This window comes from Phacochoerus africanus, chromosome 4 (assembly GCF_016906955.1).
Source record: "Phacochoerus africanus isolate WHEZ1 chromosome 4, ROS_Pafr_v1, whole genome shotgun sequence".
In the NCBI taxonomy this organism is placed as follows: Eukaryota; Metazoa; Chordata; class Mammalia; order Artiodactyla; family Suidae; genus Phacochoerus; species Phacochoerus africanus.
The window spans coordinates 46995685-47022959 of record NC_062547.1 but is presented as its reverse complement, the minus strand read 5'-3'; the positions used below and the strand labels follow the sequence as shown (position 1 = coordinate 47022959).

General features: G+C 35.6%; 1 protein-coding gene across 4 annotated transcripts in view; it reads left to right on the top strand.

The window, feature by feature from the left end:
* Positions 1-25897, top strand: part of FAR1 (fatty acyl-CoA reductase 1) — a 71311-nt gene extending 45414 nt beyond the window's left edge. For 2 of the 4 annotated variants that reach the window (XM_047776239.1, XM_047776240.1), the window contains 8 exons: positions 2477-2654; positions 3930-3974; positions 4097-4215; positions 5204-5271; positions 6745-6916; positions 14677-14806; positions 19912-20039; positions 22223-25897. In XM_047776239.1, coding sequence (XP_047632195.1) covers positions 2477-2654; positions 3930-3974; positions 4097-4215; positions 5204-5271; positions 6745-6916; positions 14677-14806; positions 19912-20039; positions 22223-22385 — 1003 coding nt within the window. In that variant the 3' untranslated portion in view covers positions 22386-25897. Of the gene's footprint in view, positions 1-2476; positions 2655-3929; positions 3975-4096; positions 4216-5203; positions 5272-6744; positions 6917-7021; positions 7084-7226; positions 7399-14676; positions 14807-19911; positions 20040-22222 lie in introns of those variants that run through there. The other 2 variants (XM_047776238.1, XM_047776241.1) reach the window with 2 other exon arrangements.
* The last annotated feature ends 1378 nt before the right edge of the window (positions 25898-27275 follow it).

The following is a 27275-nucleotide window of genomic DNA, read 5'->3' as shown; positions in this document are numbered from 1 at the left end:
AGTATGGGAGCTTATTGAGACATTCTTATGGTAATTCCCTGGTTTCTTTTATTTTTTTGTATCTGTTTTCTAACTCTGTTTCTTAGATGGTCACAAATATCTACCTCATTTTCCTCACAGGTCAGTAGGCAGAAGTATTTAATATCTCTGGGAGAGGGAAGTTAATAAATCTTTTTACTTTTTCTCTTATTAGTAGTTGGTGTATCCAAATATCCAAACATCTGAGTTGCTAAGAAAGAGGCTATAGCCTTCTATTATATCCCTTCTTTGCTTACAAAGAAATCTGGCCAACAGACAATTTTAGGATAACGCATAGATTGGCTCTTAAACTCCCTCCAGTGATAAAGCTTACTGGCTTAGCCAGTGTTGGGATTTTTTGTTTGTTTGGTGTTTGTTTTTGTTTTTGAATGTAGCAACTCTCCCATTTTTCAAAATTTTTCCTAAATTGAGTAGCAGACTCCCTTCAATTTTGGTAATATTCTTTTCCTTCCACACATAGGAAGTACTTCCACATACAGAAGAAAATTTGTCTTGATAGTCTCCATTTTATGCATCCTCATCAATTAGTATGGGTATCATTTGTATACTGACAGCATAGTGAGTACACAAGTATGCATAGTGTCATAGACAGTAAGGAAAACTATCTGAAAACAAGAACATAACATTGGAATTAGAAATTTAGCCTAGGAGAAGTTCCTGTTGTGGCTCAGCGGTTAACAAACCTGACTAGCATCCCTGAGGATGCAGGTTTGATCCCTGGCCTCACTCAGTGGGTTAAAGATCCAGCATTGCCGTGAGCTGTGGTGTAGGTCACAGATGAGGCTTGGATCCCGCATTGCTGAGGCTGTGTCATAGGCTGCAGCTACAGCTCCGATTAGACCCCCAGCCTGGGAACCTCTATATGCTTGCAGGTTTGGCCCTAAAAAGACCAAAAAAGAAAAAGTAGACATTTTCTTCAGAGACACCAAGAGAACTGGAGGAATTTCTTGACTTGCTAGTAGATTGTAATTGAATTAAAGCGTGGTACAATTTATTTCTGTCATTTACCCCAGTATTTGTTAGTCTTGCTAGTGAGAGTACAACAGTTTTTATTACTGTTTTTTAAGATTTTATCTTTTGCTTTTTAGGGCTACACCTGTAGCATATGGAAGGGGTTGAATCAAAGCTGCAGCGGTCAGCCTGCCCCACAGCCACAGCAACACCAGATCTGAGCCACATCTGTGACTCTACCACTGCTCACAGCAACACCAGATCGCTGAGCAAGGCCAGGGATTGAACCCGCGTTTTCATGAATACTGGTCAGATTTGTTTCCACTGTGCCACGACGGGATCTCCAAGAGCATAACAATTTGTAGTGCTTCACCTTAAATACTTTGATTACTAGATAGTTACTATTAATTATAAATGTATGTTCACTTAAAATGTATGTAATTAACATGTTCTGCTATTACAGTGATTATATATAAGTCCGTAATTCCTAATCTGAAACCCTTGGGGCCAGATATATTTGGGAATTTTTTTAGACTTTAGAAAGGAAATATAATCTGTGTACTATATAATATGACATAACTTCAGCTAGATCTGGGTGGGCACCCCTCATCTAACATGTGTGAAGTATATGAATACTTACACTAAGTAGTATTGAGGAAAAAAAAAAGACCATAAGGGAGTTCCCTTTGTGGCTCAGGGTTAAGAATCTGACTAGTATCCATGAGGACGTGGGTTCAATCCCTGGCCTTGCTCAGTGGGTTAAGGATCTGTTGCTGTGAGCTGCAGTGTAGGTTGCAGATGCGGTTTGGATCCTGTGTTACTGTGGCTGTGACTGTGGCCAGCAGCAGCAGCTCCAGTTCAACTCCTAGCCTGGGAACTTCCATATGCTGCAAGTGCAGCCCTTTAAAAAAAAAGAAAGAGGAGTTCCCGTCGTGGCGCAGTTAACGAATCCGACTAGGAACCATGAGGTTGCGGGTTCGGTCCCTGCCCTTGCTCAGTGGGTTAACGATCCGGCGTTGCCGTGAGCTGTGGTGTAGGTTGCAGACACGGCTCAGATCCTGCGTTGCTGTGGCTCTGGCGTAGGCCGGTAGATACAGCTCTGATTCGACCCCTGGCCTGGGAACCTCCAAATGCCGTGGGAGCGGCCCAAGAAATAGCAAAAAAGACCAAAAAAAAGAAAAGAAAAGAGCATAAGTCAGTTCTGATTCATTTTTTGCTGCCTACCATATGATTTCTGAAAGAACTCTTAGTTTTCAGACCTTTTTGAATATAGAAATTGGACATAAGAGATGTGGACTTGTGGTTGATGTTTAAAGTAAAACTAACTTCTGTGGATTTTTTTTAGTGAAAATTGTGTTTTCACATCCCTTGAGTCAGAGCCACAGATACGTTTGATATGTACAAAGTTAGGTGGTTTTTCATTTTATAATGAAAAATAAATAAAATATCTGAAAATCGTTTTGCATGTAATTTCTCTGTTTATCAGGTGGATGGATGATGGCCTGGTAAATGATATCACACCAAAACTGATAGGAGACAGACCTAATACATACATATACACAAAAGCATTGGCAGAATATGTTGTACAACAAGAAGGAGCAAAGCTAAATGTGGCGATCGTAAGGCCATCAATTGTTGGTGCCAGTTGGAAAGAACCTTTTCCAGTAAGTTGTTAGAAATCTTTGTAAGTAATTGGAATATAGAATTTTAAGTCGTAATTCTGTATAAAAGAGTGAACAGGGCTTATAATGGCGAAAGTTGTTTCCATTTGTAGAGAGACACTCTTATTGGTACTTTTATTTCTGTTGTAATGCTGCATGTGTAGAAAGGCAGATCAGCATTTCAAAAATGTTAGTTGAAAATTAAATCAAAGGCTGTGGTGTTATCTGGAGTCAAAGGAGACCATGCCCTATGAGTTTTCTTTGTGATTGGTAAGAAATCGGACTCTGACATATCAGTGTTCGTTGGCTTTAAAAATTATTGGCCAATTAGTTTCCCTTGTAGAGGTGAAGGGAATAGAGATGAGACTATTCAGGATCTTATATTATTTCACTTACTTTTTAGTACTAAAAAGAGGCAGACTTTCCAAGAGGAAGACTCCTCCCTGTAGAGATCCCAATCTAAGGAAGATAAGAGTTCTCTATGATCTGCTGCAGACAAGCAAAGCATTATAGTATTTGTGAATCCCTGAACTAAGAGAAAACATAGATATTAAATAAGAGATAAATTGACTTAGGAAAAACTTAGGTTTCTGTAACAATAATAAATGGTAGCATCTCTTTTGTTGCTTTGATGTTATTCTCTTCTGTTTTATTCACTGGTTTTGTTGGGGGTTTACCATTTCCCCATAATCTCAGTATACTGCCTCAGGAAATAGCACAAAATCAAACTTGAACAGCTTTTTTTTTTTTTTTTTTTTTAGGGCTGTACTTGCAGCATATGGAGGTTCCCAGGCTAGGGGTCCAATCGGAGCAATAGCAGCTACAGCTGCCGGCTTACTCCACAGCCACAGCAACATCAGATCTGAGCCACCTGTGAGACCTACACCACAGCTTACAGCAACACTGGATCCTCAACCCACTGAACAAGGCCTGGGATTGAACCCGAAACCTCATGGTTCGTAGTCGAATTCGTTTCCACTGTGCCGTGACGAGAACTCCCAAACTTGAACAATCTTAATTTAGCTAAAGTATTTGACAGATATAAGCTCCTTTTTATAAAATTCTCATTGCAGAGAGCTAAAGGGAGAGTAGATAACCCTTTGAAAATGATTTTACGTAGTTATTTGCAATCCCAGAGGAAGGCTGCTTCTGCTTAGGACGGGGAGAAATATTATGGCCTGAATCTAGATATATATGTGGAGTTTCAGATTGCAAATGATGAATCTCTAGTTTCATAATATTTCTAAGCTCCTCCCTTTCTTTACTTTTTGGTATTAGGGATGGATTGATAACTTTAATGGACCAAGTGGTCTCTTTATTGCGGTAAGTAAGCCTTTTGTTTTATTGAATACTCTGTATGTTTTTCTGTTCTCTGTGTATCTTTATGTTGTGTGTATGCGCTTTGGCTTATATATCTTAAAGTGTTGTTTTTAATTTCAACAAAGGCAGGGAAAGGAATTCTTCGAACAATGCGTGCCTCCAACAATGCCCTTGCAGATCTTGTTCCTGTAGATGTAGTTGTCAACACGAGTCTTGCAGCAGCCTGGTATTCCGGAGTTAATAGGTATATGAGATGACAATGTTGCTTGTTAAATATATAGTGACTGAGATGGGGAAACTAATGTTAATTAACCTCTCAGAACCGATATTCCCATACTGATACTTATGTGGGTGTTGTCACTTTCAACTGCAAGAGTTAATTTATCACAGGTGATAAAGTGGTTCCATCAGCAATAATTAAGAATTAATATAAATTCTTGTGTACTTCCTACTGGGTGGACAAGGTCATTAGGATTAAAAATTAAAAAAGAGGGGGAAAAATGTAATTGTAATGTATACATGTAAGGATAACCTGACCCCCTTGCTGTACAGTGGGAAAATAAAAAAAATTATTAAAAAAAAAAAGAGATGGTTCCCATGATTTTTTAAAATCAAAACTAAAACTCTGTATAAAACTTGGCATATATAAAGAGCTGAAACTCACAGAGAGTGGCTTATATTTATCAAACATGCACAGTAGAGCACTTTAATCAACTTCATGGACCTCCCTTTGAAAGGGAGTAATAGTATTTACGTAACACCTAAACCTAAACATCTGAGTGTCTCGTAACTGTTTTCCTAAACAACAAACTGCGTTATTTTTGAAGTTAGTATTTTAAATCCTGAAAAAGGGGGGGTGGTGATCATATAAATATGTTATTTTTGGTAAAGGGAACTCAATTCAAAATGTTTTTCAGAGAGAACCTCTGAAAATTGGAAGGAAATAAGAAGAGCGAAGGTTGTTTGCTGTTATTTTTTCCTTGCGTAAAAAAGAGACTCCTATTAATACAAGGAAGAAAAATATGAAGTCTGTAATTTCTTATAAATAGTTATTTTGATGAAAAAAGGGTAGTTGTTAATAGTTGTTCAGACACAGCCATTAATCCTTTAAAGATAATTTTTAAAGCATTAGAAAAGGTATCCGCCTTTCTTGTTTCTGTCTACTTAAGTATCATTAGATTGGTTAAGTTTGGACTCTTTTTGTTTCATTGCTTTGATCTTTGTATTTGCAGACCAAGAAACATCATGGTGTATAACTGTACAACAGGCAGCACTAATCCTTTCCACTGGGGTGAAGTTGGTATGATTTTACTTGTGTTTTTGAATGTTAGAATAAATTTAAAAGAACGTAAAATATTAACTGAGGTTTTATGTTAGAATAACCCATGAGACCTTAAAGCCACCGAGTTACCAATTTATTCTTATTTTAATTGCCATATCTACTAGTATTGCCTTTTGGTCCTTAATAATGTTTCACAAATTTTAAAATATCCTGCTGTATAGTCCTTCCTCATCCCACCCTTGTTTAGCCATTACTGTTTTTCTGCTACCATCTGCAGCATTACCCATAGATAACTGTGGTATGGATGTAATGCTTTTTTCCTCCCTCATGGGTATTCTCAGATCCTATTGTTCCCTCTTCACAGGCAGCATCACTTCCAGCTACAAAAATTGATATATCACAGGAGATATAGCTAGTTGTCCCAAGAATAATAAATGTAGGATATAGTTTACCACAGTATTTTGTATTACATTTCTTAATCTGTTTAAATTCACAGCAGGTAGTGTGTTTGCTATGTTAACTTGTTCTAAAGTAGGAGCAGTATAACTTACTTAAAGCCTACTGAAATTGAATCATTTAAAATTTTTTGGTTTATGTTTTCATATTTAAAGTAAAATATATTTACAGCATTGACTTAGTACTAGGTCTTATTTTACCTCTAATTGGACAATTTTTGTTACCTTTGTGGAACGATTTTGATTTTAAAGTAAATCTGTCTTTTGTCCTAGGGCTTTCCTGTGGCATTTTTATTTCAATTTTAAGATTCACTGTTAGAATATATAAGAAAAAGAATCAGGGTGCTTTTTAAATTTTATGGTAATTATTTGTATTTTTTTAAAGAATTTAAAAACCCCTTGTATTGAGTTAGGCTTTTGTAGTCTTTTATTATGTTGTAAAGTTTAATAAAAATCAAGTTGAGTATTATTTTTTAGTAAATATCCCAGTGTACATTTCCAATAAAGTATTAACATAGATGATAATAGATTTGATTGTTTTGATATTGCATAATCTAAGTAAATTACAGCAGAAGTTAGTTTTTGATTGTTTTAAGCTTCTTGATATATGTTAATTTGACTTAATCTTAATTATTCATAAGCAAAGGATGATGATTTTCCTTTTCTTTTTAAAGTAAGTACAGTAATAAGAACCTGGAAAGAGGAACAGAAAGAAAGACGCTATCGTGAGGTGAAATATAGAAAGTGACATTGTAAACTGATATAGGTAAAATATAAGGATTTTTAAGAGTGAATTTTAGCAAAAATTCATTCATCTAATTAAAATTCGTAAATAGTGGAAGTTCTAAAAGCACTTGAGTTCAGGAGTCTGATACCCATATTCTCTTAGCTAAAATAGAAAGTAGAAAGTTTGGTTTTTTTAAATGAGCAAAAACTGATTATTTTTGGTAAAATATTTTGCTTTGAAACATGGTTTTTTTTCAAAACTTCATTACATGGTGATTATCAAAGCTGTTACACAACTTTTCTTCCTCAGAATACCATGTAATTTCCACTTTCAAGAGGAATCCTCTCGAACAGGCCTTCAGACGGCCCAATGTAAATCTAACCTCCAATCACCTTTTATATCATTACTGGATTGCTGTAAGCCATAAGGCCCCAGCATTCCTATATGATATCTACCTCAGGATGACTGGAAGAAGCCCAAGGTAATGGTGACTAGCTCTGTCTTATCTGTTCCTCTGACTGTTAAACAACCCATGCTTACACTAAAATGCATATTAACTCTGTATTTGTTTATGCTTATGATTAAGGCTTAATGGCCTTTTGTGAATGAGAAGACTCTTGAATTTAAGAATTTGTCAGAAAAGCAAAGGTAGTGTTATAATTCACTCTAATTTATTTTAAAGTATGAATGGTAAATTATCATCATGTGCTGAATTCTAGGTCTAACTTTAGTTATTTTTTCCTAAATAACAAATAACATTCAAAATGCTTTGACGCTTATTTTTCCTACAGGGTATTATCTAAATCATTCCTTCAAGATGAATCCTTTAAACCAAGTACTCAGGCGCCCCAATGTTAAGTTCTATACCAACAACTTATTGCTTCATTATTGGAAGGGTGTCACACATACAGTACCTGCATTATTGCTCGATCTTGCACTCAGGTTGACAGGTCAGAAACCGTGGTAAGAAGAATAGCAGTAAATACACTGTGTATTGGTAAGGTGGTAGAAGCTTGCTGGAGGGACAAAAAGTCGCTAGCATGAGCTTTTACCTTTAGAATTACTAACCTAATTAATCACAATCACAATCGGGATGCTAGGACATTTCTTCTTAGAATTAAGGATATTTGGGAAGACTAACTGGGAATCTCATCTTACTGGGCCGTTAATCCTCCAAAATCCCATAATATAGGAAATGTCCAACATCAAGGTTGTAATTGTTATTATAAGCTGAAATTGAGCCCTTCTCTTCCCCCTTAAACTTGGAGGTGAGTTTTATAGGGGGGTTAAGGGTTAAATGTTTTGCTTGAAGTGGATCATGCAGTTTTATATGAAAAAACATAAGATGCTTCTAGAAAATTAATTGTTTGAGATATCTCAGCTTCCCATTCAGCTTATAATACAGTAATTACAGTTTTTAACTAATTTTCCAGGTTGAAAATGTCATAGTTTAAAACAAAAGTTAACAAACGGAAAACTTTCTATTTTCTTATACTCATTATGGCCTTTCTTTCTTCTTTCCTTTTTTTAATCAAAACCCCATGAACTTAAATAAAGTAATCCTACTGTCTTTACCACAATTATAGTGACATGTGCTATAAAAATATTTATTTTTTAACTACATTGGCATTACAGTGGAGCCTTTGATTGGAGAGTTCAGGATTTGAGTATTTATGTATAAAGAAGATGCTGATTCCAGAACTTCCATCAACTGCTCAAAAAATAAAAGTGAGGTATCTGCCAGTGATCTGAGTTACTTGTAGGGATTTTCTGTGGATTCAGTTGTCCATTAAGTTTCTAACTCTGTATGTTATACATTGAAATATATATGAAAGGTGTTGAACAGAATAGGTAAAGAAATATGTAATGGAAAAAAGGCCCAAAATATATCAAAATTCAAGTTTCTCTAAAATAATCTGCAAAATCTAGTATTTGTCATTGGCAGCATTATTTCATGGCTAAAAAGGGGATGTGAATTTTTGAGTGATGGCAGTGCATGCTGTTAATCTTAAAGTTGTTGCAAATTAGAGCAGAAAAATCAAAACTAGGTCAGAAATGTAAAATAAGTTAAATATATCACAATGCCTTACACAGAAAAGGGGCTTAGTAAAATGAAGAGCCAGAGTTTATTAAATAATTTGTAGTAGATGTTGCTGCATAACAGATCATCTCAAACTTAGTGGCTTAAAACATTAGCAGTCATTTTATTATTTCTCTGTGTATCATTTCTCTCAGGATCAGGAATTCATGAAGGATCCACTGGGCAGCTTTGGTGTGGGGGGTCTTTTGTGTGGTTGTGGTCTGATGGAGCTGAAAGGGAGTGTGTGTGCAGTGGAACAGCTAGTATCACTGTCTCTTACAGTGTCAGGATCTCTTCACAGTATCTCTTTGCAAGGACCAGTGGTAGCCTTAGTGGGAGTTGGACTGCTGACATGGTAACTAAAGGCTCCAAGGTAAAGTGTTTCAGCAGGCAAGGTGGAAGCTAGGTGCATTTTCTGACCTACCTATGGAAATCATGCATCACTACTTCCACCTCATTCTCTTAGTCATGGGTGAGTCACAAATCCTCCAAGGTTCAAGAGGTAGAAGAATAGTTAAGATCATGTTGTAAATGAAGGGGTGAGATGGAAGGCATTGTTGCAGTCATTTTTGGAAAGTGCAGTCTGCTCCAGTCAAGCTTCTAGAGGTCCCGACAATTCATATTCTTCCCACTTGGAAAATAGCCTTGCTTATTCCTCCCCAAACCCCTCTGACATCAGCTTGATGCCAGTGTAGTCAGCAAAATCTGGTATAATTGTGGATGACACGCTAGGTATGTTTTTTCAGGTATAGTTCCTCAAGCATTGATCTGAAAACCTGTGAACTAAAGTGACAAGTTAGTTACCTGCTGTCTAACGAACATATAATGGTTAGACAAGCATAGGAAATACTTCACAGTCTTGTTCAAAAGAGAAAATAGGAGGCAAATAGCAATCACTGATCCTTAACAGTTCTGCATTCCAGCCAGGTATGGTTCGATGTCTTCTTAGTTAGGACTCATTCCCATCCTGGTAGTTCTTTGAGTCTTTTGCCTCTCCCCTCTAAGTCATACTTCTTTTCCCATAAAAAATTGGCCTGTATTTGCAACTAAATAGCCTTCTTACCTCACTTCCTGCTCATAAAAGGTTGGAAGTCTTCAGGGCTGGGATTGGCACTTTCTGTAAAGGACGGTAAAGAATATATTTTAGTCTTGATGAGCCATGTGGTTTCTGTTGCAACTGCTCAACTCTACTGTTAAATGTAGCTTCCATTTTTTTTAACTTCTCAATTCTGTAGCCTTAGACAGTATGTAAATTAATAAACATGACTGTGTTCCAGTCAGACTTTATTTACAAAAACAGGTAGATTTGGCCGCTGAGCTCTGGTTTGCTGACCCTTCACCCAGAGGCCTCTTTTCATTCGGTACTATCTCTGTCCTTTTAGTGTAAACTCATATGATTCCTGTTAAAACTGTGTGTTTTCTTATGTGTCTATTTTAAAGCAATCTACTCCATTAGACCAAAGCCATGCCCACAGTTCTTTTCGAGACATACCCTTCTCTATCTTGGATTTCCTATGAGGTTCCTATGGGGTTGGATCTTAGATTGTTCCCTCTTAGATTCTTAGACTCTTATATCCTGCCTCTCAAACAATAGGGCTTCTATAAGACTTCTTTAAGATCTGTAGCAAAACTTCAGTTTGCAAGGTTTTGTGACGTGTATTACCTTAAATCTTTCTGACGTGCTAACAGTCTTACGTCTGCATTTTGGATTTGATCTATGTACAGAAGCTGTTTCCTAAAGACTACTGGCTGTTAATTTTTTTTTTCTTTTTGTCTGTGCCTATGGTATGCGGAAGTTCCCAGGCCAGGAACTGAACCCACGGCATAGCTATAACCAGAGTCAGAGCAGTGACAACATCAGATCCTTAACCCACTGAGCCACAAAGGAACTCCTGGCTGTCATTTTACATTCCTTCCAAATTCTGCTCAAACATAGGTCCTTTTTTAAGGTCATCTTTGTCCTCTTTGAGGAAATCTTGGCTAGATCATTGAGTTTATTAGAGACTCTTATTTTCTATGTGACCATATATGACAGGTGGTTTTTTTTTTTTTAAGGGCCGCACCCACAGCATATGGAAGTTCCTAGGCTAGGGGTTGAATCAGAGCTGCAGTTACTGGCCTACACCACAGGTCCAACTTGCATCTGTGACCTGTGCCACAGCTTGCAGTAACGCTGGATCCTTAACACACTGAGAGAGGCCAGGGATCAAACCCGCATCCTCATGGTTACTAATCAGATTCTTAACCCACTGAGCCACAGTGGGAACACTCCTAACAGTTTTGTCCTTCTAACTTCTAACATTTTTTTCCTCACTTACCTTGAAGTACTCAGCGATAGCCTCCTTAGAGCCCTCTTATGGTTTACACTAACATTCTTGGTTCTTCCAGATCTCACTGCTGGGGTCCTCAAGGGGCCTTCCAGATTCCGTCTGCCACCTGATCCTAAAGCCAGTCATGGCATGTTTTAGGTTTTCATTATAACAGCCCCTCACTCCCCATACTAATATCGTTTTCTGTTATCTGTGCTGCAAGGCGGGTTTGCTGCTATTGACAAACCTTTCAAATTCAGTATCTTTTTTTTGAGTTGAGATATAATTGACATCAAACATAGTATCTTAAAACAAAAAGCATTTCATTTATTGCTCATGATTTCTGTAGGCAGAGTTTTTTTTTTTTTAATAGTAGGAGACTTTAGTCCTTCTTCCTCATTAATAAATAGAATTGGTAAACAGAAAGTCAGCCAAGATTAGAACTAAATAGACCATCAACCAGCTGAACCATGGCATTCATAGAGCATTCAATCCAACAATATCACAAGACACAACCTTTTTTTTATAAATATAAACATTCTTTTTTCCCATTAGGTTATTACAAACGATTGAGTAGATTTTCCTGTGCTATACAGTAGGTTCTCAATCATCTGTTTTATACAATCGTGTGTATATGTTATTCCCACCCTTTCAATTCTTCCCTCCCTCCAGCGGTTTCACTTGTGGTAACCATAAGATTAGTTTTGAAATCTGTGAGTTTTTTTTCTGTTTTATAAATAAGTTCTTTTGTATCATTTGGTTTTTTGTTTTTTTTTTCATTGTAGGCAGAAATTCTAGAAGGCTTTGATGAAGGTGGTTTTCTCTCAGGATCTTTCAAGTGGTTTCAGTTGTAGGGGCTGGAGCAGGTACACTGGAGGAGTGGTAAAGGAGAGGAAGTGTGCAGAGCAGCTGGGGGGCCAGGCATCTCTCTCTCTTCATGTAGTCTCAGCGCCTCTCCATGGGGTCTCTACACATGAACTAACTTGTGCTTCCTCACAGCATGGCATCCTCGGGGGGAGTTGGCTAGCATATATGACCTAAAGGCTTCTAGGGTGAGTATTCCAGTGAGCAAGGCAGAACGCTCCGTCACTTTTTCTTACCTGCCCACAGAAGTCACACAGTGTCTCTTCCACCTCATTCTGTTGGTGTAAGTCACCTTCACCTCCTAATGGGAAGATAGTTAAGATGATATTGTAGGTGAACATGTAGGATGGGAGGTAATATTTGCAGCCATCTTTGAAAATTAAAATCTGCTGCAAATAGGACACATCAAAAAAAGAATCTTCTTATCTGAGGTTTGTCCTGTACAAAGCTTTCTAAGTGTTAAAACAGGAATGATCCTTTACCTTTGGGAGCTTTTATAGTCTGAAGGATACAGAAGACATAAAGTTTTTTTATTTAGGCAATTTTATAAATGTTAAAGTCCTATAATTTATATTATTTGTTCAGATTATTTCCTGGGCTCTATATCTCATATTAGGGCCTTAATATAATATCCAGTTCTCTGTTAAACTAATGTCAGTCATGTCATTTGTGGTGTTCCTTTTACTCATTTACATTATTCTGAGTGTTAGCTAGGTAAAAATTTGACTTCCATGTATCTTTACATAATTTAAAAAGTACAACTGAGATATGCACCACGTGGATTCCTGGTTAATAGTCAGTCATTGGGGACTAGGATTCATGATATTATTACACATAGAAGCAGTATAAATTATTTACTCTGCCTCTTGAAATGTAGTAGATATTTTACCACTCTTAAAAATGATATTTTAAAAAGTGATTCCATAGTCTTGTTTTTTGGTGATTTAGCTGAACTCCTCTGAATGTGATCTCTTTTTTTATCTATGTGATTCTTAGTGAGTAGGATAGTTTTGCCTCCCTTGGGGAACATTGAACTATTTTTGGAGATGTTTTTAGTTATCACACCTGGGGGATGGGTGCTCCTGGCATCTAGTGGGTAGAGGCCAGGAATGCTGCCAAGCTTCTTGCAGCGCACAGGACAGCTTCCTACCACAAAGAATTATCTGGCCTAAAATGTCTCTAGTGCTATGGTTGAGAAACCCTGGACTAGAAGATTGTTAAGATCTTGCCTTCCTCCAAAGGACTGTGATTATTTTTTCCAGGTTGCTGTAATAAAGAATAAATAAATACTCAGAACATACATGGCAGTGTTGTTCTAGGCATCTGCTCTTACAGCATATTTAACCATAGAGTGAGGGTGCAAAGATTTATTTCCTTTTATCCCTCATAGTATTCAGTCTAGTATTTTGGTGGCTTGATAAATATTTTGTGAATCAGTTTTTTAGGGTAATTCTGTCACTTGAATGAATCTGAAAATAAGACTAGGTGAGAATTGTCAGTGAAAAAGGAGTTAGGAAGAAAAACTTTTGAATGAGATGTTATGTTGGAAAACCAAATATATATGTATGTATGTGTGTGATTGAAGTGTACTGTACTGGCTGTGATATGGGTATTCATTTAATTACAAATATATTGAATCTTTTTTTGTTGTTGTTGTTGCCTAATCTCTTTTCTAAAAGCAGCATATCTTGTTTTGTTTTTTTCCTCTAAAATGCTTTCTATTTGAGCTATTCCTCCACATTTAGCCTTTGATGCTCAATGATTCTTTTTGTGATTAATAGAAGTTTTATTTTAGAATTATTTTCTTGCATGAAGTACAGGTTTTCTTTACGTAGCCCATATTGCCTTATTTTCTTTCAATATTCTGGGTTCTGTCTTTCTTTCTAAATGTATTGAATGTGTCATCAGAATTGCTTAGTAAATGTTACTGCTTTGATCCCTTCTGCCCCCATTTCTAATGTTCTAATTTTCTATTTCCCCTATTTCTGAATCCTCTAATTTTGGGAATTTTGAGACTTTCTAAACTACACAAAATGCTAATCTTTATCATAGGAATAGAAATAGATTCTTTTTAAGTACTTCACACATTTTTCTGTTTATCAGAGGTTAGGAATTTTTGGTGTATTGTTTATGAAAGTTCTTTTTTCTTCCCTTTCTGTACTTATCATGGGTAATTATTTATAGATATTACTTCTCTGATTAGTGTTAATGATATCAATGACTTATAGTGAGCTGTGATATATATATATATAAAATGAGAAATTTAAAGATTAAAACCCCTCACCCTTTTAAAAAGAAACAAAATACCAAACTCCCTTATTTCTATAAGAATGGATGTTGGGGATTTGGGGAGATGTGTGAATGAATATCTTGAATACCTGTTTCAGAAGGTGGTCAACATGAGTCATTGATTTCATGGCACATCCAGATAATCAAGAATGGTACCTGTCCATGTTAAAGAGAAATTTATTTTAAATATATATGGAGAGTTGATTAAATGGCAAACGAATATTTCTGTATACTTTGCTTCCATGATGCTGAATAGATGAGATTATAATGTAACACACTATGTTATGAATTCACAGAAAATTTTATTAAAATGCAGCTGAACTAAAATTTGGTTTAAGGAACAAAAAGGAAAGGAATACTAATTGAATCCATTTATTTGCTCAGTATTGTTATGTAGAAAATTTGACCTTAAAATATTTGCATTTCCTTTGAAAATTAATTTTCTTATATCAGCAGAACTCTCTTTAGGCAGTGTTAAATTCATTTACTGCTGCTTAAATTTATTTTCATTTTGGATTTATAAAATGTTCTTCTGAGATGCAGAAATATTCTTATTCCCTGGTGTTTTGATATCCTTACTGAATTCCCTATACAGTTTTACTGTTAATGTCTCAATATAGAAAATGGTACCTTGGGTGGTGGTGAGATTTTTTTCCTTATCTATGCAAATTATGAATGTCAATTTTTCTCATAAAACAGGATGATGAAAACAATAACTCGTCTTCACAAAGCTATGGTGTTGCTTGAATATTTCACAAGTAATTCTTGGGTTTGGAGTACTGACAATGTCAATATGTTAATGAACCAACTGAACCCTGAAGATAAAAAAGCAAGTATTTTTGTTTTATATTAGAAAACAATAACATACTAATTAGAGAACCATTAACAAACTGAGAAATAATTGGATATTTTCCACAACCATTATGCCACAAGAAGGTTGATCTATTTATAGTCTCCTGTTAAAGCTTCACTAACAATTACTGGTGGTAAAATAAAGTTGCTTTAGGAGTTCCCGTCGTGGTTCAGTGGTTAACGAATCCGACTAGGAACCATGAGGTTGCGGGTTCGATCCCTGGCCTTATTCAGTGGGTTAAGGATCTGGCATTGCCATGAGCTGTGGTGTAGGTTGCAGACGTGGCTCGGGCATAGGCCGGCGGCTACAGCTCCGGCCCAAGAAATGGCAAAATAAATAAATAAAGTTGCTTTATCCTAGAATTTATAATATAAGTATCTGAGAGTATCAGAAGTATTTTCAAAGCATGATTGAAATGAGTCTCTTTTTAATGTCAGGTTCAAAGAGAACTTTGACTTCTTTATGCATTTTTCCCACACTGTTTTCTTTAAGTTTTAAGGAAAACCTTCTCTTAGAATTTTTTTCCATATATTCTTTTACTTTTTGCCATTCTACATTTGCAGTTGTTTGAAACACTGTATATTTTCTTTTTGAGGTTACCTTAGATATTTGAACATGCATACTTAACAAAGTCTAAATTGAACGATTTCTACAGCCTCTTCCTTAATGATAATAATTTAGGACCATAAACTGTTTTAGCTCTGGTTACCAACGACACTAATTCTAAGTTCTGAGACTTTCAGCCATGTCTAAACCACCAATTAAATTCAGTTTCAGTTATTATATTTTCATTTTTAGAAATTCAATTTATTTTTCAAATCTTTTAGATACTTCTTAATCTTAAGAATTTTTTTTGAAACATCTTAATAAGCATAATTGCTTTAAATTCTATTTCTAATAATTCAAAACTTCTAAAGGCTGTGGCACATTTGATCTGCTATCTGCTGTTTAAGCTGGGTCTTGCTCATGGCATTTTATTTCTTTGTTTTCTATTTTTTTTTGTTTGACTATTCATTCATATTCCTTGAGAATTTCTATGGGAATTTGTTGAAGTGTAGATTAAAATTGGAGTTTTCCAATAAGGATTTGTTTTGGTTCCACCAGTAGCCTCTGAGTAGAAGCATTAACAGGTAGGTAGTAGGTGGCATTAATAAGCCGGGATCACTTTTTAAATATCTGATTAGATTTTTAGCATAGCTCAGCTGAATATAGTCCTTAATTAGACTGTAGAGGAGTTCCCGTTGTGGCTCAGTGAAAACAAACCTGACTAGGAGCCATGAGGATGTGGGCTTTATCCATGGCCTCGCTCAGTGAGTTAAGGATCCAGCATTGCTTTGAGATGTAGGTTGCAGATGTGGCTTGGATCCAGAATTGCAGTGGCCGTGGCATAGGCCAGCGGCCAAGGCTCCAATTCGACCCCTATCCTGGGAACTTCCATATCCTGCAGGTGTGACCCTAAAAAAGGCCAAAATAAAAAATAAAAAAAGATTGTAGGACTGGTTAATGATTACAGCTTCCCAAAGGAGACTATTTCTGTCTTCTCAGTGCCAGCTTCCTTTCTTTTTCCATTTCTTTCTAAGAAAATATTAATGTTTTATTTGGCCCAGTATATCCAAAATAATATCATATAATTCGAACAAAATTTTAAAATTACTTAAAACTTTAAAAATTGTTTAAAGAATATTTTACTATAAACTTTTCATGCTGAGCCCTGAAAACCCAGTGTGCATTTTACACTCCACAGCACATCTTAGTTCACTGGCCACTTTCAAGTGCCCAAGAGATATATGTGGCTTGTGGCTACCATATCAGTGCAAATTTAGTCCATTCTGCTGATTCTGCCTGACAGAAGTCCTCAAGTGTGCTGTTTCTCTGCCCAATTCCGTGTGTATTGGCTTTACTTTTTGGTTTTTTTCCACTTGAAGTTCAGTCTTATTCCATTGATCTTAAAGTTCATTTTTTAAGGAATCCTTGTCTTTATTTACAGTTCTTTGTTACATAGCAGCTTATTTGTGAACTAGGAGTTTTTCATCTTAAGCAATGATGCGCAAGAGTTATGAATACACGATCAATGGGCTCTAACATTTTCTCTCTTTCTTTTGGTGCTTGCAGTTTTATTTATTTATTTTTAATTAAATTTATTTTTTATTAGGGTATAGTTGATTTAGTGTTGAGTCAGTTTCTACTGTGTAGCATAGTAACCCAGTCATACATATATACATTCTTTTTCTCATATTTTCTTCCATTAGGGTCTGTCCCAAGAGACTGGATATAGTCCCCTGTGCAATACAGTAGGACCTTATTGTTTATGCATTCTAAATATAATAGTTGCATTTACCAACCCCAGACTCACCATCCAGCCCTCTCCTTCCCCCTTCCCCCTTGGTAACCACGAGGCTATTCTGTATGACTGTGAGTCTGTTTCTGTTTTGTAGATAGGTTCATTTGTGTCATATTTTACTTCTTCTTCTTCTTTTTTTTTTTTAGGGCTGCACTCGTGGTATATGGAGATTCCGAGGCTAGGGGTCAAATCAGAGCTACAGCTGCCGGCCTACACCACAGCCATTGCAGCGCAGGATCTGAGCTGTGTCTGTGACCTATACCATAGCTCACAGCAATGCTGAATCCTTAACCCACTAAGTAAGGCCAGGGATTGAACCCATATCCTCATGATTCCTAGTCGGGTTCGTGAACCATGAAGGGAACTCCATGTGTGTGTCATATTTTACATTCTACATGTAAATGATATCATATGTTATTTGTCTTTCTCTTTCTGACTGACTTCAGTTGGTGTGATAATCTCTAATTGCATCCATGTTGCTGCAAATGGCATTATTTTATTTTTTTATGGCTGAGTAGTATTCCATTGTAATATATGTATACTTCTTAATCCATTCATCTGTCAGTGGATATTTAGGTTGCTTCCATGCCTTAGCTATTGTGTATTCTCTTACTTTCAACTCTTTTGTATCCTTTCAGATATTTCCTTTATAAGTAGCATATGAGTTTTTTTCTTTCCAGTCAATTTTTGACCCTTACTGGAAGATTTAATCCATAATGTAATTCCTGATAATTTTGAGTATAAATCTGTAGTATTCTATTTGTCCCACCTGTTTAAGTTCTTTTTTCTTTCATTTTTTGCTTTCTTTGAGGTTATTTTTTACAATTTTATATTTTCCTATCTGTATTAGTTATACAGAAGTATATACATTTTTTTCAGGTGTTCTAGTAGTTTACTCTGGTGATTACAGTATCTTTTCTTAGTTTATTAAGGTCTAATATAATGTTGATACTTCCACTTTTTCTTGGATAACACAAGGGCTGACACCTATCTGCTATTGTTATGTATTTTAATTCTGCATATGTTATGTGCCTCATAATCATTGTTATTATCACAGTCTATTCAGTTAGTATTCATATAGATTTACCAGTATTATTGTCCTTTTACTGCTCTTCTCCCATCCTTGATCCTTCTCCAGTGATTCTAGACTTCAGTCTGAAATCATTTTCATTTTGCCTAAGAAGAACCCTTTAGTTTACTTCCTCTAGTATATGTCTTCTACTGATGTCAAATTGTCTCAGCTTTTAATCTTCTGGAAGTATTTTTATTTTTCAAAGATATTTATGCTGTTATAGAATCCTGTGTTAGCAGTTTTCTTTGAGTACTTGGAAGACACCTTCTCATAGTCTTTCTGCTTCTGCTGCTTCTTTTGAGAAGTCAAGAGTCAGACTAATAGTTGTTTTTTTTTTTTTTTTAAACATTGGTCCAATTTTTCTTTTTTTCTTTTTTTTTTTTTGTCTTTTTGCTATTTCTTTGGTTCGCTCTCACGGCATATGGAGGTTCCCAGGCTAGGGGTCCAATCAGAGCTGTAGCCACCGGCCTACGCCAGAGCCACAGCAACTCGGGATCCGAGCCGCATCTGCAACCTACACCACAGCTCACGGCAACGCCAGATCGTTAACCCACTGAGCAAGGGCAGGGACCGAACCCGCAACCTCATGGTTCCTAGTCGGATTCGTTAACCACTGCGCCACGACGGGAACTCCAATAGTTGTTTCTTTGGAGGTAATCTACAATGCCTCTTCTGGTTTTAAAACAGTTTTTTCTTGGGCTTTCTGCAGTTTTACTCTGATATGCAGATATATGTGTATATATGTGGGTATGTGTGTTTTGACTTTGTGACTTGCTGTCTCACCATTTTTGGAAAATTTCCAGCCATTGTCTTTTCAGATACTGCTTTTGTTTCATTCTTTTTCACCCTTCCTGTGGGAATCCAGTTACACATATGTATGACTTTCTGATAACATCTCATATCTTGAGTCTCCATTTCAGTGCAATGGTTCTTTCTTGATTTGTTTATGCTGGGTTTTTTTTTTTTGGAGGTGGAGGTCCAGAGGTCTATCTAAGCTTGCCATTTTCAGAGAAGTGATGATAAATTAAATAGTGAATAATTTATCACAGCACAAAATTTACCTGATTTTATGTGGAGGAGCACTGAGCAGTGTATGGCCCTCTTATTTTGGCAGGAAATAGCATTTTTGTAGGGCTTTCTTTTCTGGATTTATCTACCCTCTTAATCAAATGGCCTACTTACTGTCATCTAAACTCCTAAGCCAGCTTTCATAACATATTCTTTCTCTTGATGTCAGTACTATTCTGTACGAAAATTAATGTGTGTGGTGTGCAGGATGTTTAAAAAGAAGAGATATTGTAGATAGAGGGAAACTAGAAATAAGTGTATTGATTCACATATAAAAGGAATACTTGGATCTATTTGGACAGTGGGGATTTTGTCATTTTTTTAAATGGTACAGGCTTCTTTCATCCTATACTTCATATACTTTTTAAATGCTGACATGAGTTTTCAGATTATCTTCTCAGATGTTTCTATGTTTAATGGAAGATGTGAAATAGAAATACAAACTTTTTCATGAATAGCAGTAAGATTTTAAAAAATAATACTGTAAACATTTTGTAACCATGTCATATGGAATTAGCCTTTAGAAAAAGTATAAATTTTTGACTGATTGTGAAAAAAATATTCAAGAAAGTAACCAGTAACTTCCTTTTGTTTATGTAGACCTTTAATATTGATGTACGGCAGTTACATTGGGCAGAATACATAGAGAACTACTGTATGGGAACTAAGAAGTATGTATTGAATGAAGAAATGTCTGGCCTTCCTGCAGCTAGAAAACATCTGAACAAGTAAGTTTTATAAGGATTTGTTTTCATCTTGTCCTCCTCATTATGAAATATTACATTTTTTGGTAAACTGATTGAGATATTGTTAATAATGTATTTAGGAAAAGTGATTGCCTTTGGACTATAACTATGGTAGTATTGATTTAGCCTGTGGTTATTGAAACTTACTATTATCATCAACTTATACTGTTCCTTAATACTAAGTTAAGGTAGAATTTAGTTTTAAAAAGATCACTTTTTTCTTCTTTTATTACTACCGAAGAAGTAAAGATATTCGAAGAAAATAAAAATATTTTTAAAACTGGAGGTAGTTTAAACTTTCTTTTACCCTGCTTAAATACATCTTTAGAAGAGGAAAGGAGATATAAAACATCATTCAGCATAGAACTTTTTTCTTCCTTTATAAAATAGGATTATAATTATTATCTTAGTCTCTTTATAAAAGTTAACACATACTAATTATTTAAAAACCCCTCAGGAGTTCCCCTTGTGGCTCAGTGGGTTTAAGGACCCAGTTGTCTCTGTGACAGTGAGGGTTTGGTCCCTGGCCTCACTCAGTGGGTTAAAGATCCATTGTTGCTGTAAGCTGTGGTGTAGGTTGCAGATGCACCTTGGAATCCAGGGTTGCTGTGGCTGTACTATAGGGCACAGCTGCAGCTTCGATTTGACCCCTGGCCCAGGAACTTTCATATGCCTCAGAGGTGGCTGTGAAAAGAAAATAAATAAATATTAAAAATTTTAAAACCCTCAGAAAATAGAAGAGGAAACATTGTATCAATCCATTGTTCAGAGATGCAGTTAATTTTAATGACAGTCTCTTTTATTTGTAGTAATTTTTAAACACAGTTTTATAATTTCAAAACTTTCACATCTTTGTGCTTTCAGCTCTTTGAGACTTTACAGGGTAGCCAGTTATATAGAGGAGGAAATGGAGATTTGGCAAAGTTGTGTTCGACTAGGTCGTATTTTATTAATGGCAGAGCAATCCGGAATACTGATCTTTGACTCCTCATTCAAAGCTTTTTTGTTTATACTTGTTGTTGATATATTGTACAGTTAACCCTTCAACAACATAGGTTTGAACTGCATGGGTGAATTTACATGTAGATTTTTTCAATAAATATGTACTGTAGTACTACATGATATGAAGTTGGTTGAATTCACTGATGCTTTAGAGACACAGATAAGAAGGGCTGACTGTAAAGTTACACTTGGCTTTTTCAGCTTTGTGGTGGGTCGGTGTCCAGTTCCCCATACTGTTTAGGATCAACTATAGTCCTATATCTTGCACTGTCTATTGAAGTTAGTGAAATTTATGTACTATTGCATATCTAAAAGTTTATATTTCTAACATCATTAAAAACATCAAAAGTGTTTTGAAACATGAGCAAGAAAGTGTGCATGTTGCTTTTTGAGAGCAGGAGGGTCCTCCTATGTAGAGCAACTACCACATTTTATTCATGAGTGAAAACTTGTCCACTTGGCCTTTGATCATGTGGCTTTTAGCTGTAACTGAAGGAGCAAGTTCACTTGTTTGGGAACTTGTAAGCAGGTAAAGATGTCCAAAAAATGTTGATTTTAGGATGATGTATATAATGAATATACTTTTTTAGATTAGATAGGAAGCCTTAGAAGTACAAGGGATATGTCTTTTTAACCTACTACTTGCTGCCTAGCACAGTACTAGGCACACAGAAGGATGCCCAGTAATACTTAAGTAAATAAACTTGCATCCCAGGTATCCTGTTTTAAGAAACCTTTGTGGGGGGTTCTCATTGTGGTACAGCGGAAATGAATCCAGCTGGTATCCATGAGGATTCGGGTGTGATCCCTGGCCTCTTTCAGTGGCCTGGGAATCCGGTGTTGCCGTGAGCTGTGGTGTAGGTTGCAGACACGGCTCGGATCCTGAGTTGCTGTGGCTGTGGCGCAGGTCGGCAGCTGCAGCTCCATTCAATCCCTAGCCTTGATAGAGATAATGCAGTTTGATGGACTGCTGTCAGAGTGTGCACAGTCAGGTTTGTTTGACGTCAGCTGAAATTTAAGGACTTCTAGTTAGTTTTTGAAGAAGTTTCAAATTAATATGTATTTGAACTTTGATTAGATTAAAACTGACTGAATTACCTGCTATGCTGCGATACTCTGTTTTAGAAAATAGTATCCAATACACATTTTGATTTGCTTTCCAGGTTGAGGAACATACGTTACGGTTTCAATACTATCCTTGTGATCCTGATTTGGCGCATTTTTATTGCAAGATCACAAATGGCAAGAAACATCTGGTACTTTGTGGTTAGTCTGTGTTACAAGTTTCTGTCTTACTTCCGAGCATCCAGCACTATGAGATACTGAAGACAAGAATTTAGCATTAGAACATCTATGCATATAGTGGTCTAAATGCACAAAATGTAAAATGTACTTAAGTCATCTCACCTTTTGTAAAGACATTAAACCATCTTAGATCAGAGTGTGGAGTAAATTACGGTCCATTTTATGTAACGTTTCAATGTTTATGCTCATAAAAGCCTAGTGAATATGCTGTGGTATGCCAGCTCAGATCTACAGTAGCCGCCAAAACCATGGCTTAACATTTAGATCCCTAAAGAAAAGGGGTGGGGTGAGGGTAGGAGTAGGGAATAGAAACACTGACCAGTATAACTGTGCAACTCTGGAACATATTAATTAATTAAAATATGCCTTAACATATAGTGATTTTCTAATTGTGATATTTAGTGCAGTGAAATGCATTTATTTGGACAGGAATACCAGCTAACTTGATAGATAATTGATTCTTCAGTGTTTGATTTTTTTAATCAGTTGAAGTGGGTTTTATTTTCATTAATATTACAGCCAATGTTTTCACATCATCCTCTAAGTTACTGAGTGTCTCAAACAGGAAAGACATGTTTTCATTTTTATTTCTCTGATTAGAGGTCTGATGCATATCGTTTTTCTATAAGCAATCAGTTACTTTCATAATCAAAAGGCCATGTATTGTTAGAGGCCCTACTGGATCTAAATGATTTTGAGACTCCATATCAACATATACTATGTGTTTTTAGAAGGAAAATGAAAATTCAAGTGAGACTGTTAGTATCAGAAAGAATAGGAATACATTCTTCTTGACCACATTGTGACCAAATAAAAATCAGTCCTGTGACATTTTGTTCATGTTTTGAAGCTGGTTGATTACTTGAGACTTTGATCAACAGGTGCAGGTGCAGGGAGGAATTCACCCTACTTGCTCTCTCCTCCCTTTATAAATTTTATTAATAGGACTTTAAAAGGCTTATACTGTCTTTCTAATGAAAACGGAAAGTGTTATTATGGAAGAATGTATTTGCAGGTAGTCCTAACATTAAGAAAATGTTCTCATATGTGTGTAAACACATACTAACTTTTGACCTTGAGAGCTGAATTTTCAAGAAAAATAAAATAATGCATAGAATAATGTGTATAAAATTAAATAAAGAACTTTATTTACATACCACATAAAGTAGCAAACTGTTGAATGAATTTGAAGATACCATTTATTTTTTTCTGCATGTGGTTTTAGCTTTTAGAAAGAAGTGCATTATAGAAACAAGTAATAGCAAGAAAATTAATGTATATTTTAATGATACATTATAATTCCTGTTAAATCTAAGAGTACCTAACTCTCCTTACTGTTTTAACATGCATTTGGTTTAACAGATCAGTATAACATGTTCTGATTTAGCTGATCAAATTGTATATGTTTAAACAGTTAACAGTGTATCTTGAATATGTTTAATGAAGTCAGTTCACAATACAAAAAGTTACCTAGAACTTTACATCTTAAATTTCTTTGTCAATTTAAATGCAATGTAAAGGTTTATTTTGTTATTGTGAAGAAAATTAAATGTAAAGAAAATCACCTTCTTCCATGCAGGTGTATAATCTTGAAAAGGAAAATGCTTCTGTGTTGAAGCCAGATTTTCTGTAGTAAAACTTTTAAAACATTATTTTAAAAGAAGTATGTATGTAAATATATATGTGTGTGTGTTATATATATTCTTTGGAATGATACTAAAGTCTCTGGTCTAGGACCATGCCTTGTATAAGGTGTGAGAGACCATGGCAGTGTCTAAAAATGGAATAAATGATGATGCCTTTGATTTAAAATGGCCCACATAATTAACTCTAGACACTATACTTTGAGTACTCCATCTCTCCAAATACATTTCCCTAATGTGCTGAAAGCTAGTTAACATTTTTATGATTTTTATACATCTGCCAGACATACTTCATCAGGCCTGTGAAGTACATGGGAGGTCTACTTTGTCATTGTTCTTGTAATCTATCTTAAATGCTAACTGGGAGGGTGCTGAGACCACTGCATTAATTTTGTGTGTTAAGAATTCTTTTGCAAAGAAAGCTAATGAATGAATTAATATGTCATTCTGGAACATAAAGTTCAAAAATTAGTATAAAAAATATTTGGGTTGTTAATCCTCACCAACTAGTCTTTAAGCCTAATTCAAATGTAAAGATTTTGGAAATCATTTCTATTTATGTCATTTGCCCGACATGATTTTTAGTTCTTTTTGATTATATTTTATGCACAAACTCAAATTTTAACAGGATAGCCTATTAAAGTAATATTTCACTTAACTCATAAATGAGTTTTTTCCCCTATTTGCTCTTGATTCTTATAATTCTGGCATATGCATTTGTCAATTGTGAAGTCCATTGTAACTGTATTTAAACTTGACTTGGCAACATAATATGTTCTAAATCTCAACACAGAGAAGCGTGGCAATACATTCTTAAGGGTAGTATAAAAGAAGCACTTTTTGAATCTGTGTGATAAAGTTTGGAATCAGGGAGGGAAGTCTTATTTCTCCTCCCTTTTTGTGCTTGTCTGTAGGAACTGGTTCAGGATTTTTTGCTTTTTTGTTTTAAATGTAAATCGATAGTCTTTTATAAGTAGCAAATGGAAACATATTGGGTGCCTTTGTTTGTAAACCAAAAAGTAATAAATGAATCCCTATATTTCCATTATAGTATTTATTGTATTTTTACAATAATTATCCTGAAAATTACCCATGAGGTAATGTGGTTAGGATTGCAGGAAACAGTTCTCACTTACTCTTCTTACCTTTTTTAGGTATACTCATTACTTTTTGTATCCTAATTTTATTTAATTCTAAGTCTCTTACACGGCATTTTAGGGGAAGCCTGTAGGCAGGATGAGTACTTTTTGTTGAGGAATTATTTTTATGTATTAGCTGGAATGAAGTAGTTCTTCTAAAAAAACATTATCAGGAGACTGCCATGGTATCATTAAGCTCCAGCTACTCTCCTCCACATCCAATGATATTAATTTATAAATATATTTGCTGTAATTTATCTGTTGAATACGTATAAGGAATCATTAATAGAGAGAAACTGTAAAAAAAGGAGAGAGCCTATATCAGGCTGGGGTACAGGTGAATATAAATGGCCTTCCAAGCAAGCTCTAATTTAGGACTGACTCCAACCCCTGACCTGAAACTATTAGCACTGACTTGGTCTCTTTGAGAAAAACTCTCTAATCTTTTGCATAAGGAACTAGAGAAAAGAATGTATACTGCATAACTTGATATAGAAATGAGTTAATTAAATTTACAGTCTCTGATAAAAGAAATATGAAATATTTTCTAATTGAATTAATATTTTTATCTTGAGGCATTTTCTAGTCATAGAATGAATGTCTTTTTTTAAATGGTGGTACTCTTAGCATACATCATCTCTGCTACCCTTGAGATTCCTAAACAAATCATCTTTGTCATTTGAGCATAGTTGTGCATATTTGTTAATTCCTTTGATTTTTCTTTATTAAAGAAAAATTTGAGTAACATTAAGTTTGACGTGCTCCTTTGCAAATTGATGACTATAAAATACATTTATATAGAAAAGCATAACATGATAAGTATGAGTTTACTATCTTTACAGTGGGTGAAATTAAGGCTATAATTATCTTTTTCTTCCTTTTTTGGGGGGGGGTCATAAATCACATATAATACCTGTTCTTTTATAGAAGAAGAGGAGAGGCAGTGGGGATTTTTTTGAATCCATTAAAATATATAAGCATTCCTGGGCGTCTCCATTGTGGTGCAGTGAAAATGAATCCATAAGGATGCAGGTTCAATTCCTGGCCTCACTCAGTGGGACAGGAATCCTGTGTTGCCAGGAGCTGTGGTGTAGGTTTCAGGTGTGGCTTGGATCCTGTGTTGCTGTGGCTGTGGTGTAGGCTGGCAGCTGTAGCATGATTCAACCCCTAGCCTGGGAATTTCCATATGCCTTTGGTGTGGGACTAAAGGGCAAAAATAAATAAATAAAATATACAAGCATTCCTAATTATTCTCTTCAAAATATTTACCTTAGGATTCTCTTCCAGACATTTGACTTAGTTTATGTTACAGCTTTATGGGGTTGGGGTTGAATTAGATGTCCTCTGAAGATAGTTTACTGGCAGAATTCCTTTATTTTCTGCTCTTATACAGAAAACCTAATTCACTTTTTCTATTTCTCTCTCTCTCACATATATCTATGGAGAGCCTGTCTTCAGTTTTTGAGAGCAAGGTATAACTGGAAAATGTTAGAGTAAAACACATAGAAATGCTAATTCTTGATGGTCACTGATCTAAAAAGATAATTTCACATGACTCAACCGAGTATTAGAACTTCTATTTGTTTTTGTTTTTAACAAACGCACCTGAACTTAAATATAGAGTTGAGTGGGATTACCCACTTTTCTGATTTATGTTACATCTTTCATATGTTTTGGTCAATTTTCCCAACCTGGTTGTTTTCTTGAGAGTAAAACCAGCTTGCACCTTTCACGTTATAGAAGTAGCACAAGTGAATACTTGTTGAACACTCATTATGTGCTAGACGCTACTCTAAGGATTTTACATGTATTAACCAATTTGTGCCTTACAGCAACCCTTTGAAGAAGGCACCTCTGTTACTCATGTTTTGTAGGTGTGCTAAGTAAGGTGTGTGGTATGAATAATTTATCTGTGTTACACTGCTAGCAGAGCCAAGTTTTGAACCCAGGTAGTCTAGCTCTGAAGTCCACTAAACTTGTCTATTACACTATACTGTCTTTCACTGTAGAAACATGTTTCTGGATAGTTCAGAGAGGATTTCTGACTCACTGTTGGGTTAGGCATTATGTTTTTTGGGTTTGTTTTTGTTTTTATTTTGCTTTTTAGGGCCATACCTGAGTCATATGGC